At 40.5% G+C, this 19,849-nt stretch overlaps 2 protein-coding genes across 2 annotated transcripts in view; both read left to right on the top strand.

Moving 5' to 3' along the window:
- PTPN9 (protein tyrosine phosphatase non-receptor type 9) overlaps nucleotides 1–19,849 on the top strand; it is an 80,236-nt gene that overhangs the window by 4,400 nt on the left and 55,987 nt on the right. The window lies entirely within an intron of this gene.
- Nucleotides 18,087–19,826, top strand: LOC309626395 (protein preY, mitochondrial-like; the record flags this gene model as incomplete). The annotated part of the gene is made up of 1 exon (XM_082387084.1): nucleotides 18,087–19,826. Exon 1 carries the CDS (start codon nucleotides 19,482–19,484, stop codon nucleotides 19,824–19,826), a length of 345 nt encoding a protein of 114 aa, XP_082243210.1. The 5' UTR covers nucleotides 18,087–19,481.

Genomic DNA, 19,849 nt, shown 5'->3' with positions numbered 1-19,849 from the left:
TTACATGAATAACAACAGAGTAATAATAGTAATTGTTTCCTGTGCTCCTGCTTTGAATCAGGCTCTGTGCTGGGCATTTCACATACAGTTAATCCTCATAAGATTGGAATAATTATCTCATTTTGCAAACGAGAAAACTCAGACTGAGAGAAGGAAATTGCCCAAGTTCACATAGCTAGCAAGTGATAGAGCCAAGATTTCCACCCAGCTCTAGGTTATTCTGCCTCCACTGCAAATGTTCCCTCTATTACACTAACTACCTTACATCTCATGAAGCAATTAAACAGTTTAATAAGATGCCTACATGGGTGTATGATAACTAATTTTGTGGGTTTTGGTATTGATATGTGTGTTTGATTTTGATGATGCTTTTTTTAAAAATAAATTTATTTATATATGGCTGCGTTGGGTCTTCGTTGCTGTGCAGGTTTCTCATTGCAGTGGCTTCTCTCATTGCAGAGTATGGGCTCTAGGCGCGCGGGCTTGAGTAGTTGTGGCTCGTGGGCTCTAGAGCGCAGGCTCAGTAGTTGTGGCGCACGGACTTAGTTGCTCCGCGGCATGTGGGATCTTCCCAGACCAGGGCTCGAATCTGTGTCCCCTGCATTGGCAGGCATATTCTTAACCACTGAACCACCAGGGAAGTCCTGATGATGCTTCTTAAAATATAATTTAAAAAATGCAGACAGGAAAAAATTTGGAAAACCTTTGCTCAGACCTGTTTATTGCTAGCAGAAACATATTGTACAGCCTGTGCAAGAAATTATGATGGAAATTACTCTTGGAAAAAATTTGTTCCTTAAGATAGAGTTGGCAACTCTCTGTTTTGAGGTGTGGTCACAATAAAAATTTATTTTTTAAAATGTGTCCTTTTTCTTTTGTATAAGAGAAATAACTATTCTTAGAGCCAAATATGAAGAATATTATTTCTCCAAACTGTAAAAACCAAGGTGTTTTTGTGTCAGGAATACATTCTTTTTTTGATATCTTTATGTGTGAATATAAAAGCCTTTCTTAATAGGTTGGCAAAATTGTAAATTTGCGAGTGTGAAGGGTAATTTCTACATTTCAGTACTCATCTTCATTCTTATTATGTTATTGTCTTAATTTTATTTTTCCAAAGCATATACTCACATTTGTAAATTGACCTGAAGTTGGTAATTTTATTAAATTTGCTAAATTATAATTAACTTGACCACCAGGGATAGTTAAGGGCGTCTTATTCATCTGTTCTATGTCCAAGTAACCTACAGAAAGTGGGGCACCTTGGGTTACGTCTATTTGGGGTAAGTTGTGAGGAGAACACCCTCTTTGCAATAAACCATAACAGAAAGACTTTTAGCTAGGATTATAAGGCTATTTGATGGAATATCTAAGGAATTATAGCCTTTTAGGGTCTTTTGGGTTTTCATGGATTTCCCAGTAATGACCGATAGGACAGGATAGTAGAGTAGCTTTCTAAAGTAGTTATGCTTTTATTCATATTTTCATTTTAGATGGTCTTAATATCTTACATAGTATTTCTATCACATTAAAAATAATTCATGAATTTTTAAAAGTTGTTGTAACAAATAATCTGCTAGTACTGATTTTCAAAGCCTCCAAAGAAAATTTTTATTTTAGAGTTCATGTTGTGTAGAGCTTATAGCATTGTTGTAAAGATTAATAAGCTAGTGCACATAGATAGTAATGCATTACATAGTAAGCACTCAGTTAAGTTAGCCATTATCATGATATTCTCTGTCTTTGAATAGTGAAAGATTTTAGAGCCAAGTTAGCTTAAACCAGTCCCAAGGGGGGGGAAATATTCATTCATGCTGGGGACCATCGCTTAGCATGGATTTTTATGAATGCCAGAAAATAGTTATCTTGCAACTTCATAGTATAGTTTTCAAAAACCTAGTCTAATTCTGTGCCGTGGTTTGTGTTCTTATAACGGGATTTTCTAAAGTTAAAAATTCAACTGCCTTGCAGTGGATTTCAGAGATTTTTGGAATTTTTCCCAAGGGCAGGGGTTTTGTCCTGGTTCTTGTGGCCAAGAACTTCCCTTTTCCCACAGCCTCACATGTCCTGTGCTAAATGTCATCTGTCCCCCTGGAAGTAACCATACGTCAAGGACCAAATGATTCATAATGTTGAGGCCTTCCACAGAGGGGAAGGAGAGGAGGGATAGATGAAGAAGACTCATTCTTATCGTTATTGCCGGTGACTAAAGATATTGTAATTAGCAGTTAGGTGAAATCTCATTTGGATGTGAGAATTTTATTCTCTTAAAACTTCTGAACATATCAAGGGTCTTGGGCTTTAGGTGTGAATGTTAAAGAGACCTGGAGGTTTTCTCCAAGGAACCTGACCTCTAATACTTACTAATGAATTGAAAAGTAAGACAGACATCTGAAAAGGAGCTGAACTGTTTTACAGAGGTAAAAGTTAAAACTCATTGTAGATCAGTACATCTGAGTCTCATTTTATGACTTGTATACCTTTTTTGTGTTGGAAAAGACATAGTAATGTTGGAATACTCCAACTTTGATTTCTACATATTAAGACCCATTTTATAGCAGAATGGCTGGTCCACTGCAGTGTCAAGGTTAGATGTCATAACCCCTAACTCTGGTTATTTGTTCAGATACTTGGAAGTTCAGTGCAATTTCAGGCATTTCACACCAGTTTTATCATTCTGCCTTGATGTCTCAGACAATTAGGGGTACTTTCTTTTTCCAAATCAATCACTATCCTCCACCACCACCCCACCGTGTGCCTCCACACAAGAGATCCTTGGTTGGCCTTTCTGGACACTGGAATAGTCACTGTTTTTGTTTTTTTTTATGAAATTAAAAAAAAATTTTTTTTAGTTTATTTTTCGCTGCGTCGGGTCTTTATTGCTGCGCGTGGGCTTTCTCTAGTTGCGGCGAGCGGGGGCTACTCTTCGTTGCGGTGTGCGGGCCTCGTTGCGGTGTGTGGGCTTCTCTTATAGCAGAGCACGGGCTCTAGGCATGTGGGCTTCAGTAGTTGCAGCAGGTGGGCTCAGTAGTTGTGGCTTGCGGGCTCTGGAGCGCAGGCTCAGTAGTTGTGGCAAACAGGCCTAGTTGCTCCACAGCACGTGGGATCTTTCCGGACCAGGAATCGAATCCACGTCCCCTGCATTGTCAGGTAGATTCTTAACCACTGCGCCACCAGGGAAGTCCCCTAATCACTGTTTTCTATTCCTCTTCCTCTGGAGTAGAGGCAGATATTCCTAGAACAGGTAGTTTAGCCTGCACTGTTTAGTGCTGAAGGGCCTGTACTTACTGGAATGAGCACTTTCATATATGATTTTGAAAAGGCTCATTAGAACCTAACTGAGATGGCCTGGGGTTGCGGGCTGGGAGTGGGAGGCTGGGAAGCTTCAGAGCGCATGGGAAGAGTTGTTTGTTTATTAAGGATTGGTTATCTCTTAGGTCTAGACTATAAAATGGTGAAACCAAAACGGTGGATTAGAGGTGACTTTTTCTTTAATTTCTGCTTCTGAGGAAAGTATTCCATTTTTTCTCTGGGAAAGACAGTTTCTGTTATATGTACTGGTTTTCTCTGGAATACCAAATCCATTCAAAACACACACGCACACTTCTTGTCTTTTTATCCAGCATGGGTGGCACAGATCTGACTAGCCTAATAGAATTATTATGAAACCAGAATTTATTCTCAGAATTGATGGGTAGATTCTAAAGAGAGCCATCCATGACTTTAGTACTGAAGTGTTTGGGGACATTAATCCATTAATTACTTTTTCATTGCTTGAACAACTGGCTAATCTTTACCTTTGCATTTGCTTTTCTATACCTCATTATTACACGATAGACATCATTATTAAAATCAGTCTTTTTAAAAATAGGTTTTTTATATTCTCTACAATGACCATATGTTTCTTTTATAATTAAAACGAATAACTTTTTGTAGAAAGTGCTGCATGCTCTATACAGGTTTAGTATTATACTATTAACTGGTGAGATCACAGTATTTAAGATTAATGCAAATCGGGCTTTTTTCTAAACAGAGCTATTTACAAGTGAAATCTGGGCCTTTGGGGAGATGATGGCAATAAGTCTTAGGTAAACTTCAGGAATCCCTGGCTTGCTTTGTGGCTCCAGGCATTTTAATTAATATTTTTGAGTCTGTTTTGTCTTCTTTCCTTAAGGAGCTTTTAGGAGACCTGCTGAATTTAAGTAAAATCCCTTATGGTTACAAAATGCTCAGTAGATATCTGCGATAATAGTATTCTTGCCCTCTATGCTACAGGAGACAATTTTTTTCAGATAAGAATAGGAGGAAAAATTAAGAATCCTACTTTGTAGCAGTGAAATAGAAGATTTCTAGGTAGTCTAAGACTTCTGACAGTTGCCATGCATGAATACTGTATCTAGAAGGTGGTGGTGAGGCTGCCTGTGCTCATTTTTTTGTTTGTTTTAAATTTATTTTATTTATTTATTTTTGGCTGTGTTGGGTCCTCGTTGTGGTACACAGGCTTCTCATTGCAGTGGCTTCTCTTGTTGGCGGAGCACGGGCTCTAGGCGCGTGGGCTTCAGTAGTTGTGTCACACAGGCTCAGTAGTTGTGGCTCGCGGGCTCTAGAGCACAGGCTCAGTAGTTGTGGCGCACCGGCTTAGTTGCTCCGCGGCATGTGGGATCTTCCTGGACCAGGGCTGAAACCCGTGTCCCCTGCATTGGCAGGCAGATTCTTAACCCCTGGGCCACCAGGGAAGTCCCTACCTGTGCTCATTTTATGCTGTTAACACTTAATGAACTATCCATTGGTTCATTTGTTTATTTATTCTTCTAGGTTATAGATTTCTTCTTTAGGTGCACTGATTATCATCTTTTTTTTTTCAGATAAAACTTCAAATGGTCATCTGATGATCTAAAAATGACTCATATTTAGAGTGCAAAGAGTGACAGTTTATATCCTCTTCCATATCTTATTTGAACAGCCTTTGTGAAAAAAATTCTCATTCCACTGTTTATCTCAGTGGTTCTCAACCAGGGTGATTTTAAAACACACCCCCACCCAACATTTGTCAATGACTAGAGATACATTTGATTGTCACAGTTGGGGGGTGCTACTGGGATCTAGTGGGTAGAGGCCAATAATGCTGCCAAACATCTTATAATGGTGGGCATACAGCCTACCACAACCAAACGTTAACTGGCCCAAAATGTCAATAGTGCCAAGATTGAAAAACCCTAGTTTATAACTGAAGAATTTTGTAGTTCTTAGGGACAGAGTTACAAATTCTTACTTTTTAATTCAAGGTAAGTCTTTGGTTCACACATTAACTATTCAAATTCTGTGTCCTCAAATACTGGTTTCTGCAATTGACTTCACATACTGAAAAACTCCAGTCTAAAACGTAATTATTTTGCAGCATAACCATCACAGAAGATAAAATGAGACATTTCCACAGCCTTGCAGGGGTTTTCAGAGATGGGGAGATTTTGTATGACAAGCAGAACACTACTGAGTCCTGCCATGGAAGGATGATAATGGGAATTGTAATTTTTGCTTTCCCTTCCAAATATTTCTGTGTTGCTACCAAGTGTCTCTGTTCCTCCAGTGAGTGAGGTGATTATTATGTATCAATCTCTTTTCCTTTTCATGTTAATGTCTACTAAGAGGAAGGTTTAACAGATCATAAACAGAAATACAATTTGTTCATTCAGCAGGCATTTACTGTCTGTTGCTGTGTGCTATGTTCTTGTTCAGCATGGATTGAGGGCTCTCTGTCCTTAAGGAATTGCCCTCCAGTTCTCTGTAGGAAGTTCTTGAATTGTGGGGTACCCACCAAGGAGGAGGACCTCTTATCTACAGTGAGGGCAGGGACTCAATCTTATACATCCTTAGTGTACATTGTGAGAGTTCAAAATATGTTGCTGAAGAATGAGTGAAACTGTATACATTGAAATTATTTATTCCTCACACACCCATGAAGTATTATTTTGTTTAGGATGATTATCTTCCTGACATAGGAATGATGTTCAGAGGCTTTCAGTAATCCACCGAGGAGGCAACACTGGAACTCAAACTCTTCTGATTAAATGTAGTGCTCTCTCTAGTAAACTTCATCTCTCTTAACCACGTGTTTCTATGTATGACACACCTATATACATATACACCAGAAACAGCTCTTTCTTGGCGTTTGTGGGTTAAAAGTTCCTGGTTTCAGCCATTCACAAGTTTCTCTACAGAGATGTGCCTAAATTGTTCCTAGCTGCTTATTGAACATTTATGAAAAATTATATGCTTTAATGGGGTCAGTGAACTTGAAGTTTCATATAGGTCTCTGGCTGTACCTCTCAGAATGTTGTAGGTCTGCTCTTTGCCTTTATAAAACCAGTCTTTAGTTTTCTATAGGTAGAGTTTAATCTTTCAGATGTTATTATCAGCATAATGGGGAAGTATATATGGTATATTTGCCTACCGGTAATTAGGATTAGACTACAGCTTTTTAAATTGTTTTGTCCATGACACCTTCAGTTTGCCCATGTTTTTGTCTGTACTTAAGGTACTACTAGATTTCCCTTCTTAACTCTCGCCAAGTATAAAAGTTGAGGATGAAAATTTTTCACAAAAAAAGGATTTTTTTCTCCTTGTTTTTACTTTCTATACTTACAAATTTTCTCTTTCTTAGATTTGTAAAGGAAGAAAAAGAGTTACTAAGAGAGAGATCTGAAACCTTGAACATGAACATGAGGAAAAGAAAACAGATTTATTTGGGAATGGCCATTTGTCTCATTGACTTTAGCTCTTCTGTCCCAGGAAACTCCAGAAGTGAAGAGAAAATGGTATTTCTGGCTAGGTCAGGGATATAGCTAGCAAGATTAAAATATACAGAATTTTCCAGCATACTTTTGTTTTCAAAAATAAATCTTTTTAGATTAGGATTCTGAATGTTTTAGAGAAACCATCTGACGTTTCTCGTACTGAATGCTGGTACACCATTTTGTTTATAGGAAAAACTCAGCATTGTTATGGAATTAAGTTAACAGAAACATTTTTAAAAAATTGAAAACCATCCATCTTTTTTTTTTTTCCTTTAAGCACCCAAAGCATCATTTTCTTTCGTAGTTGATATCAAGCTAGGGAAATGTTAGCTTTGGAGGTGATTTTGTGAGAAAATTAGAAGCAACTAGAAACTTGTGTTTTGAATGAAATTGCTAAGACCATTTGAACATGGAAACTAGTCAGAACCTCTAATTGTTGTCATGCTGTCCTTGCAGTGCTACAAGTAATTGTAAAAGCCCACGTCAAACTTGTGATAATAATAGTGGCTAAGCACTAACTAGGATGGCTATAATTAAAAAAAAAAGAGAGAGAAAGAAAGAAAGAAAATAACAAATGTTGGCATTGCTGGTGGAAATGTAAAATGGTACAGCCACAGTGGAAAACAGTCTGATGGTTTCTCAAAAGATTAAACATAGAACTACCATATGATGCAGCAATTTCGTTCGTAGGTATATATCCAAAAGAATTAAAAGCAGGGAATTCCCTGGAGGTCCAGTGGTTAGGACTCCACACTTCCACTGTAGGGGGCACAGGTTCGATCCCTGGTCGGGGAGCTAAGATCCTGCATGCCATGTGGCACGGCCAAAAAAACAAAAAACAAAGTTACAAAAGAATTAAAAGCAGGCACTCCAATAGATACATGTACATGCATGTCATAGCAACCCGAGTGTCCAATGATAGATCAATAGCTAAGCAAAATGTAGTATATACATACAATGGAATATTATTCAGCTTTAAAAAGGAATGAAATTTTGATATATGATACAATATGGATGGGCCTCGAAAACATTATGATTACTGAAGTAAGCCAGACACAGAAGACAAATGTATGATTCCACTTGTATGAGGTACCTAGATAGCCAAATTCGTGGAGACAGTAGAATACCAGGGGCTGGGAGGAGATGGAAAGGAGGAGTTATTGTTTGATGGGTACACAGTTTTTGTTGAGGGTGATGAAGAGTTTTGGGTATAGATAGTGGTGATGGTTACCCAACTTTGTGAATGCATTTAATGCCACTGAATTGTATACTTATGAATGGTAAAAATTACAAGTATTTTGTATATTTTACCACAGTAAAAAAATAATGGCTAAGCACTATTCAAAGTGCTTTACGGGTTTTAGTTCATTTAGTGAATAATGCGGCTGGTGAGTCAAAGGAAAGAGGATAGGTGTTACTTCCACTTCTCCTTTGGCTGCTGATCTTGAGCCTAGAATCTCTTACATAAGTACCATTTATTGGTTACAGGATGTATCTTTGTTAATGATTTGTTAGAATGTGAATTGTCATCTGTTTGAACTCCTGAATATTTATTTCACCTGTGAGATCCAGTTGAGGTTTACTCTGTAGGAGAAAAAGGAGTTTTCTGTGTAGGACAAAGCACTGAGTGTTATGATGCAAACGAACCCATATATGTATAGTGTCCTCATCTCCCCCCGCCCCCCCATTCCCAGTATAGTTCTGGGAATGACTTGAAATATTGTTGATCTAGAGCAGTGGTTCTCAATGTGTAGTCTCCAGACCAGCAACATGGGCATGCCTTGGGAGCTTGTTAAAAGTGCACATATTCAAGTGCATCCCAGACCTACTGAATCAGAAACTCTAGAGGTGAGGTCCAACAATATGCATTTTAACAAGTCTCCAAATGCACGTTCAAGTTTGAGAACTAGTAGTCCAGAGAATAACTAGGGTGCTGTTTTGCTTGTCGGGAAACCATCTAGAAGTGAGTTTAGACACTTAGGCTCACTTCAGAAAGGGAAGGCCTGGATTTGCAAATTGGCTCTGGAATTCTAGGTATTAGAGCTAGTCTGAACTGGATGAAACCTGCAGGAATCATCTGATTCTGTACTAGAACTGTGCTGTTCCAAGGGAGAGGAACAGTAAGGCAAGGTTCTCAAAGATAGCATTTACCATGATTTCTCTGATCCAAAGAAAGAGCAGAGGGCTTCCCTGGTGGCACAGTGGTTAAGAATCCGCCTGCCAATGCAGGAGACACGGGTGTGAGCCCTGGTCCGGGAAAATCCCACATGCCGTGGAGCAGCGAAGCCCGTGCGCCACAACTACTGAGCCTGCATTCTAGAGCCTGCGAGCCACAACTACTGAGCCCACGCGCCACAACTACTGAAGCCTGCGCGCCTAGAGCCCATGCTCCGCAACAAGAGAAGCTGCCTCTATGAGAAGCCCGTGCACCGCAATGAAGAGTAGCCCCTGCTCACTGCAACTAGAGAAAGCCTGTGCGCAGCAACGAAGACCCAACGCAACCAAAAATAAAATAAATAAATAAATAAATAAATAAATAAATAAATAAATAAATAAATAAATAAAAACAAAGACAGAGCAGAGTCCTTATCTACTTGAGAAATAGAAATGGAACCAGGATGTCTGCAAAACAAGGCATTGAGACACTTGATGTCCACTGCAGATGGCATTCCCTAGAGAGATGCTTGGCTTCCAAGGGAGTATTGAATGAAAAAAGACACAGGCTGTTTTGACTCAGCCAAGAAAACCTGCCAGCTTTGACAAGGCCAGTCCATAGGAAAGCTCCTGTTACTCCAATGTCAGTTGCCCTTAGAATCTGGACCTAGGAGTTACCAGATTTTACTGTCTGAGTCCTGCCTGGGAGCTGAGCCCAGTTCTGTTTAGAGTTGAAAATGGGGCACTGCAGTGAGGACAGCCAGATTGTAGGCAGCTTTTCCAGGCTTCATTCTTTGTAGGTTTGCAAATGGCCTCTGAGGTACAGTAAGCTGATCTACTTGTACTATTTTATGAGCATGAATAGGTTTGTCCTTTAGTTTATCTGAGAGGCCTCCTTGGATTTGGAAGTATTGATGCAGTGAGTTTGAGATGGCTGAGGTCTGAAATGACTGACGTTGCCTAATTGCAATCTCCCAGCCAGCTGTATGCCTTTGAGGCAGTAATGAAGCTCTAGGTCATGGTCCCAGTTTCCTGAATGTGTGACACTCAGGATTCGGTCACCTGAGGCATAAGTTGGGCTTGGCCTCAGGAAGAAAACAGGAGGGCCAGTTAAATTTGGGGTCGATTAGCAACAGCATGTCTAATCTGCAGGCCAGGGCCAGATTAGCCTCTGGTCTGACGTGCTGAATCCTAAAGTGTTGGACTAGAAGTCCTCAAGTCACTCCTGTCAGATCCATTTGACACTGGCAAAATTGAGCTTGATGTGTGGAGAGGGAGAGGAGAGGGGGAGGGAGGGAAAGAGGGAGATGAAGATGGAGGGGAGGAGGTATGGGGGGTGGTGTGTTAGTTATTAGGGGACGGAAGCAGGTGAGAGGTAGCTTCATTGTGTGGAGTGGGAGGGAATATAGAACCAGGAAAGAAGGAACTAGCTACTGTGTTTTCAAAGCATCTCACCATTCTCATCTTTTCCTGGACTGATTCTGATTTGCCAGTGACCTTCTTAGAGTTTAGCATCAGAACTGAAGACAGTATTACAAATGAAGTCCGATAGGCCCCTTGTTTTGGGCACCATGCTTCTGTAATGTGCTCCAAATTCAAAATAATTTTTGGCAGTTTTAGTAAACTGTTGACTCATAGATTCAAGTCAGCTAAGATTCCTAAGTCTTTTCTTAGGGACTTCTGTTAAATTTCATCTGGTGCTTCTAAAATTGATTTTCTTGCACTTATCCTTAAATATCATTTTGTTAGATTTAATGTTCATTACCATTTGTTGAGCTTTATGAGCCAAAAACTTTACAAATATTACGTTTTCTCCCCTCTTACACCAATTCTGTGGGGGTATTACTCCCATTTTAAAGGTGTAGAAATTAAGGCTCAAAGAAGTAACTTGCTTGCATTCTAAGCAGTAAGTGGTAGAACCTGGTATTCAAACCCATGTCTGTCTGACTCCAAAGCCTCACCTTTGAGTACCATTCTAGCCCATTGTTCTGTCCTGTTTTGATCTTTTAGACCTGTGTTCTCTTTTACAATATATTTGTTCTCTTAGTTTATCTCTCCTCTTACATTGTCATCGTGACCCAGTGCCCTTATCTAAGTCATTTATAGCAATGGGACCAGGCCAGGGATGGATGCAGAGCAAATCAAGGGAAAGAATGTGAGCTTTAGAGTCAGACTTGGTTGTGGAATCTTGGTTGTATCATCATGAGTAGTGTGAGTTGGCAAGGTCCTTAACTTGTGTCGGCCTCCATTTCCTCATATATAAAATGGCTTAATACCTGCTGTTGGAAAGATTGAATAAAACATGGATGCAAAGTGCTTGACTCATGGCCTGGCAAGCATACTGTAGGCTCTCAATAAATATTAGTCTATTTGTCTCCCTCCTTTCAGGGAATTCCTTTAAAATCTTTTTTTTTTTTTTTTAATATTCTTTGGGTATGTTTGTTTATTGTTTCCCGCAGGGTATCATCTGCCCCACTGTGGCAGCACACTTGGCCATAGAAAGGAGTGGTTAAGAGAACTGTACCATAAATTTCTGTGTGATTATGAGTAAGTAGCTTAATCTCTTTGTGCCTTAGTTTCATCATATATAAAATGTACGTAATATTAGTACCTACCATAAAGAATTGTTATGAGGATTAAATAACTTAATATATGTGAAATCCTTGGAACAGTGCCTGGCAGATAGTGCTGTTTAATCTTTGCTACTGTGAATATCTGCAAATTACAGATAATAATGCCTGCTTTGTAGGGTTATTATGAGAATTAAATGAGGTAAGTAGTCAACTGCTTGACATTTTGACTGGCAAATATACATAAATTAATAGAAGGAAATCTTATTGTCCACAAAGATACCATGAAATGCTCATCAAATGCCTTGCTGAAAGTAGGTCTGTTCTGTGTTTCAGTGATTTTCAGACTTTATCATGCACAAGAATCATCTGGGGTCTTGTTAACATGCAGATTCTGATTAAACAGGTTTGTGATGGGGCCTGTGGTCTGCATTTCTGACTTCCTAGGTTGATGCCACTGCTACTGTAAAGTAAGACTGCTGAAGTAAGACTTCACTTTGAGTAGCACTGCTGTATAGTACATTCCTTTACTTTTCAGTCTAGTGTATTCTTTCTTGAAAGACTTGTTTTCAGTAAATCACTTCTGGTGATCAGTATTTCCCTTCCTAAAAGCTCAAAGCCCACTTTTTTTTGTTTGTTTGTTTTCGGGGTTTTTTTTTTTGGCCGCACCAGTCAGCTTATGGGACCTTAGTTCCCCGACCAGGGATCGAACCTGGGCCCCGGCAGTGAAAGTGCTGAGCCCTAACCACTGGACCGCCAGGGAATTCCTTCAAAACCCACCTTTTTAAAAAAAGAATCTATTGGCCAGGGCTAGGTGTATATGTATGTGAAAGAAAGATCAGTTGTGCAGTTTGCCAAGAATTGATGTCAAAATTGTCAGGGACTGGGAACTTTTGTAGCCCTCAGTAGATGCCCCCTCTTGAAGTTAGGACTATGTTTGCTCATCCTGAGGCTTTGACACCTTTCTTGTCTTTTAAGTTCTATAGCAGATGTTCATCAGGCTCCCATGGAGTTCCCAGGATTGTCAGGTTTTGTAGGTCTGGAGGCTTGAACTGATTTGGAATAATTAGGGGCTCTATTATTTTGAGCGTCAGCTCTTGCTTTCCACAAGGCTTGTTCTTCCCCTCTTCAGGGTGAAGGTTGTACTTTTTGATAGAGAAATGAAAGAAGTAGGAGTTGATCTAGACAGTTCTCACAAAGCTCTTTTTGTTATCTTTAGTTTACGGGCCTTGGCTCATTCTGGCCTGTGACTTTCCCAGCACTTTTCCTTTAGGTCAGAACCACCACTCTATTATTTTTTTTTACTGTGCCCTCTTCCTTTGTACATGTGTGTGTTTGTGGGAGTGCTTTTAACATCTGTACTCCTTGGAGAATGCTGTGCAACCATACTACTGGTTTCTTTAGCTTGTTCTCATTTTAAATTTGAATTGGCGGGAGGGGGGTGGGAGGAACTGGGAGATTGGGATTGACATATGTACACTAATATGTATAAAACAGATAACTAATAAGAACCTGCTCTATAACACAGGGAACTCTACTCCACTTCGGTGTACAGTAGAAACTGGCACAACATTGTAAAACAACTATACCCCAATTTAAAAAAAAGCAATAGGTTATATCATATCCAATTTAAGTGTAAGCCAGATTGCTCCCACCCCCGAAAAAGAAAAAATAAATAAATTTGAATTGGTATAATTCATAATTAATTGCACAATTTATTGTCAGAATCTCGCTTTTGAGGATTTCTTTAAAAAAATACCAACTGTCTTCTCTTTAGAGTTTTAGATTATGAGATTTACTTTTGTGAAATCTACATTTTGAAAGCAATATAAAGCACAATGGATAAAAATGTGAGCTGTCTAGAGTCAGAAAACCTGGATTCTGAGTCAGGTTCCACCAGTTATTTTGTTTGGGGGCCTTGGGCATGTTACGTAACAGTTGGAAATCTTAGTTTTCTCAACTGTAATATGGGGATAATGAGAGTATCCACCTCCTAGGGCCACTGAGAGGACTTGACAATCCCTGTAAAACTAGGTATCTGACTGGTGGTTAGAGCTCAATACCCAATAAATATTTTCTGTTGTTAATAGCTAATTTTGTTAACGGTCTGATGTTATTTACTGATGTGTAGTAAGGTTTACATAATGCCTTCCCAGATAGCCAGTTATTGGATCCTGTGAAGTAGGCGGGTATTACCCTTTTTTGGATGAGGAAATTATGGCGTGAAAAGTTTTGACTGACTTGAGGGCACATACCTGTGGCAGAACTAGGTCTTTAATACAGGATTACTGGTGCCGCATCTAGGACTTGCTCTCTTTACTGCATCCTTCTGACAGCACTCAGCTGTTGGCTATCAACCTTTTTTTCTCTCTTTTTTTTTTTCTTTTTCCTTTTTTATTGAAGTATAATTGACACACAATATTACATTATTTTCAGGGGTACAACACAGTGATTTGACATTTATATATATTACAAAAACTGAGGAACAGCCAGATGGAAGAGATGCATAGGGCAAGGTATGTGGGAAGGGGTGCAGAACTTCCATGTCCTCTCCAGGCCCAGGTGTGCCACTCTCCCCAAATCTCTGTGTGTTCACCAACCCAGAAGCTCCTTGGTTATCACACTTTCAAAGATTACATGGTTACTTTCTCTTTGAGACCCTTTCAGTTTTTCAACTAGTTTATCTTCTTGGTCTGGATTAAGCCCAGTATAGTAGTTCCCCCATCCTTTTATTTTTTTTAGATTTATTATTTATTTATTTATTTACTTATTTAATTTATTTTTGACTGCATCAGGTCTTAGTTGGGGCATGCAGGATCTTCGATGAGGCATGCAGGGTTTTTCGTTACGGTGCGTGGGTTTCTCTCTAGTTGTGGCGTGCAGGTTTTCTCTTCTCTAGTTGTGGTGTGCAAGCTCCAGGGCACGTGGGCTCTGTAGTTGTGGCGTGGGTTCCAGAGCGTGTGGGCTCTGTAGTTTGCGGCATGTGGGCTCTCTAGTTGAGGCGCGCGAGCTCAGTATTTGTGGTGTGCGGGCTTTAGTTGCCCTGCGGCATGTGGGATCTTAGTTCCCTGACCAGGGATCGAACCCGCGTCCCCCTCATTGTAAGGTGGATTCTTTACCACTGGACCACCAGGGAAGTCCCCCCTCATCCTTTTAGAATGAAACTGTCAGCAAGATTTTATCAGATTTTCAATCCCTACCCCGTTTTAAAATAAATTTGATATCCAACTAATGATGAGGTGCCTGAAGTTTCCTATCTCTAACATCATCATTACCAGGCCAATTTGGGGATCTGAACCAAGAAACTAATCTATATTCTCCATTATTGAGCAGGCTGAAGGGTACTCCAGCAGCTGTATCATGTCCATTACTCTCTTTTATCCTCATTCAGAAATTCTTTAGTGTGGTTTATGGATTTCTACTGGGAATATCATTTTGAGACACACTGCCATCCCACTTCCCCCTTTAAGATTTGAATGAGATTTGCCCATCATTGGCATACTGCATTCACAAATTCATTAAACTCAGATTTTCATGGATAGGGACCATGTCTTATTTATTTCATAAAATTCATAAACTTTAACTGATTTTGGATATCTCTATTATAGATGTCTTTTTTAAAAAAATAATAAACTTCCTTTATTCCTTTGCTTTTTCTCTTTCCTTCAGTCCTTTTTATTTTATTTTATTTATTTATTTTTTGGCTGCACTGTGTGGCTTGCAGGATCTTAGTTCCCCAACAAGGGATTGAACCCGTCTGTGCCCCCTGCAATGGAAGTGCAGAGACCTAACCACTGGACCACCAGGGATGTCTTCAGTTAAGATATTGGCAACTTAATTTTCAGATATTGTCTTTTGTGGCTTAATAGTTACCTCTCCCATTGCTTTTCTTATGTTGTTCCTGATGTTCTTTCCCAGTTTTATCCGGGAATTTTTCTCTCTTTATTTTCAATTTTAAGCTCTCATAATCAGATTGGCAAGTATTCAGACAAACATGTTCTTCCTACTCCCTGTCAACAACACTCTTTTAGCAGGCTGAGAACCCATCATCATTCATATATTTACTCATCAGAATGGCGCCATGTGCTGTGCTTGGTGCTGAGTATGCGTTTGTGAGCATGGAAGACTTGACCCTTGCACCTCCCTAAACTTGTAGGCTAATGGGAGCAGGTAGACAATAACATAAGCTTTTATAACACTGTGTGCCTGGGTGGAAGACAGTAAAAACTTCCGGATGAAGAAGTGGGATTTAGACTGACATCTAAAGGGCAAATAGGAGTAAGCCAAGGTTGGGAGGAAGGGAAGGAGAAGAATGTTCCAGCAGGATCTGGAAGGTCAACTCCAATTTATTGACAGTCATAAACATTCCTCCTTTCTTTCTGAAGTCTCAGCCATCAATTGGAAGAGAGAAAAATTGTTACTAAAGGCCTCCCCCACCCCTAGGTTCTCCAAATCCTTTAGATTTTTTTTCCCTAGAAAGACTTTCCAGGGTTCTTCTGGTTGTGTGGTTCACCCCCTTATTGACCAGCTGGAATGGGTAGCAGTTGGCAAGCTGCCTTTGGGTTCTTCCTTATAGGGAGTGACCAATTATGCACCCTCCCCCCGCCACTCCCCCCAGCCCCGGCTCCTTCTGGGAAGCTGGATGACTTTGCACTTGCTGATGGTGAGGAGCTTCCTGTTTATTCTCCAGATTTCTGTTTTTTTCTATGTTTCTATTCTGTGTTATATTCTTCTGCCCCTCAACCTCTTGACATGAATTTTCTCCTGTGACAATTTAGAAATGTTTACTTCCTTATTTTCTTGTTGAATTATTTCCTCCATTGTCTCTGGGAGTTCTTCATCCTCTTTGATAACCTTTGTCTGGAGAGTGGTATTTAAGCCTGAGAATAGAGATGCCAGCTTATGTTTAGTAAACATGCTGTTGGCAAAAAACCTCCAGCAGGAAAGCGAGTGCAGCACAATTTCTGCAGTGCCTTGGAGCATCCCGTTTAGTGCTAAAGCTCCTAAAAGCAACTTTAATCCTTTACCCCTTTGTAGAGCTCCCTAACTCATTATCTTTGGCCTTGATAGGAAGACTATAGACTATCAACAAACTCATCATTTGGTGGCATAGTTTAAAGTACCCCCCCACCCCCGCCACGTGGCTTGTGGGATCTTAGTTCCCCGACCAGGGATTGAACCTGGGCCCCAGCAGTGAAAGCACTGGGTCCTAACCACTGGACCGCCAGGGAATTCCCTAAAGTACTTTCTAAAACATTATGTTCAGATATCCTTATTATATATATATTTTAGTTAAAGACTATATAAAATTGATACATTTTATTTTGGGGGTAGATAATATAGTCACATGATTTAAACTTAAAAAGGTACAGAGGAGAATTTGGTAAATATCCTCCTTCTTGCCATGTCTCTCAGCCACCTAGTTCTCTGAGACAACCAACGTTACCAGTTTCTTGTATATCCTTCCAGAGTAATTTTGTGCATAGACAAAGACACGACTTGGTATATATGTCATAATATATATGTCAGATAACATATCTGCTGATGAGATGCATGATGTGTATCCTGTATTTCTCAAGGCCACTTAGTGAGTGGAAAGACTGTGGAATTTGAAAAGTTTTGAATTCAAACCTCAAAACCTCAGCTATGCCATTTATTAGTTGAGTGACCTTGGGCAGTTTGCTTAGGCTCTGTATGCTTTGATTTCTTTATGTGGTTAATAATACTCAGTGTGCCAAGGCTGTTGAGTATGACGTATGTACAGTTCCTTCTCTGGTGCATGTTAAAATGCTTCACAAATGGTTGCTACCTTTGCTGTTTCTTGCTGGACCACACTCTTTGGCCTATGTGAACTGGGAGGGGCAAAGTCTTGCTCTAAAAAATGAATGGATTGAATTGCCTTTACTGTAATATGTGATCAATGCTGTCTACTTATGAAGGGAACCATGAGCCAAGGGAGATAGAAATAGCACTTTGAAAAGAATAGAACATTTTTTGTTCCTCAGGTATTGGAGAACAGCTATTTCTGGTCTGGGGCCTTCACACGTGGCTGGTGGAGTGCTGATAAACCCTAGGACTTCACTTCCCCTGGTAGGAAGTTATTAACACTGAGGAGCTTTTCATGTTTAATAGCTCAATTAGCTCCAGCCCTTCAGTATTGCTTGAAGCTTTGGACTCTTATGGGAAGCTTCACTTGGTCAGCCCTATTTTTGGTTTCCTGCTATTCAGTTCCCATTGTGATGTTAATCCTTTAATAGCAGTTAGCTTTCATTCTTTTTGGTTCTTGCACAATGCTTGATGTGTAATAGATGGAAGAGTCTCGAATTTCAGAACCAGTCCCATGTGGTTTCACAGGAGGATGGTGTTAAGCCTTCCTTCATGGTTATCTGGACTCAGCATTCTTTTAAAAATTATTATTTATTCTTTTTTATTTTTGGCTGCATTGGGTTTTCCTTGCTGCGTGCGGGCTATTCTCTGGTTGCGGCCGAGGCAACTCTTCCTTGAGATGCGCGGGCTTCTCGTTGCGGCGGCTTCTCTTGTTGTGGAGCACGGGCTCTAGGCCCGCGGGCTTCAGTAGTTGTGGCACGTGGGCTCAGTAGTTGTGGTTCGTAGGCTCTAGAGCACAGGCTCAGTAGTTGTGGCGCATGGGCCCAGTTGTTCCACAGTATGTGGGATCTTCCCGGACTAGGGATTGAACCCGTGTCCCCTGCATTGGCAGGCGGATTCTTAACCACTGCGCCACCAGGGAAGGTCCCTAGTTTGCTCATTTTTAAACAAAATCATAATGGGTATTGAATTTTATTCAGTGCATTTTCAGCATCTGTTGCGAAGGTTATATACGTTTTCTCCTTTAGTATCTGGTAATATAGAAAATTGTGTTGGTAGATGTCCGTAGGTTAAACTGTCTTTTCATTCCTGGGATAAGCCCTCTTTGGTTATGATGTATTTGTCCTCTGTTATACTGCTCTTTCTACAACATCAGAATTACCTGGAGCATGAAGGTTTAATAGAATATGGCATAAAAACCATCTGAGCCTGTAGGTATTTTTTGTATGTCTGTGTGTAGGGGATATTTGACAACTCTTGTTTTTTCATTCACATTTCTTTGATGCTCAGTGGTCACTAGTACTTCTAAAAGTGAATCTTAAAAGTTCCTTGGTTTTTCCTCCTCTGCCCTCTAAATGTTAATGTTCTTTAGAGTTCTATTGTTCATTATTCATTCATACATATTTATTAGATATTATTAGAGATATTTATTTATGCCAGGCACAGTGCTAGGAACTTCCCTCCCTGCTGCTAGATTTTTTCCTTCTGGTCTGGCTTCCCCACTGCTGGCAGAGTCATTTTTAGCTGGGAGAGGAGGACTAAATGTATTTCATACCTTCTCTTAAAAATCTCTGTTCAGGGACTTGCACGGTGGCACAGCGGTTAAGAATCTGCCTGCCAGTGCCGGGGACATGGGTTTGAGCCCTGGTCTGGGAAGATCCCACATGCTGCGGAGCATCTAAGCCCGTGTGCCACAACTACTGAGCCCACGTGCCGCAACTACTGAAGCCTACGTGCCTAGAGCCTGTGCTCCGCAACAAAGGGATACCACCGCAATGAGAAGACCCTGTACCGCAACGAAGAGTAGCCCCTGCTCGTTGCAACTAGAGAAAGCCCACGTGCAGAAACGAAGACCCAACACAGCCAGAAAAAAAAAAATCTCTGTTGAGTCCTTCATGTGTATAGGATCATGGGCCTTTCCTGTGTGGCTCAGCCTCCGTGTCAGCTCATCTCCCGTCATTCTCTGTCATATACACTGGACACACTGGCTACACTGTATCCCCCAGTAAGCCCTGTTCTTTCATGACTCTGCCTTTACACATTTTGTTTTCTCTAACGAGAATTCTTGTCTCTTCCTGGCAAATTTCTATTCATCCTTCAAGGCACTCTTTTAAAAAGATTTGTTGTTGGCCAGAACATGCTGAGCGGAGTGTGCGACCGGCTCGCCTCAGCGCTGTGGGGGACACGTGCACAGCCGTCCGCGGTCGCCCAGAGGTGTCTGCACGTGTTGGTGTCGCGGCCGTCCACAGACAAGAGCGAGAGGACGAGGAAACCTCCCTGCGCCTTCGACCCAGCGCTGCTGGAGTTCCTGGTGTGCCCGCTCTCCAAGAAGCTGCTCAGATACGAAGCATCGACAAATGAATTGATTAACGAAGAGTTAGGAATAGCCTATCCAATTATTGATGGGATTCCTAATATGATACCACAGGCAGCTAGGATGACACATCAAAATAAGAAGCAAGAAGAAATGGAGCAGCATTAGATCATACTTAAAAATAACAACAC

This window comes from Balaenoptera borealis (assembly GCF_965194805.1).
Source record: "Balaenoptera borealis genome assembly, chromosome: 3".
Taxonomy (NCBI): Eukaryota; Metazoa; Chordata; class Mammalia; order Artiodactyla; family Balaenopteridae; genus Balaenoptera; species Balaenoptera borealis.
The sequence above is the reverse complement of the archived record's forward strand: the minus strand, read 5'-3'. Positions and strand labels throughout refer to the sequence as shown.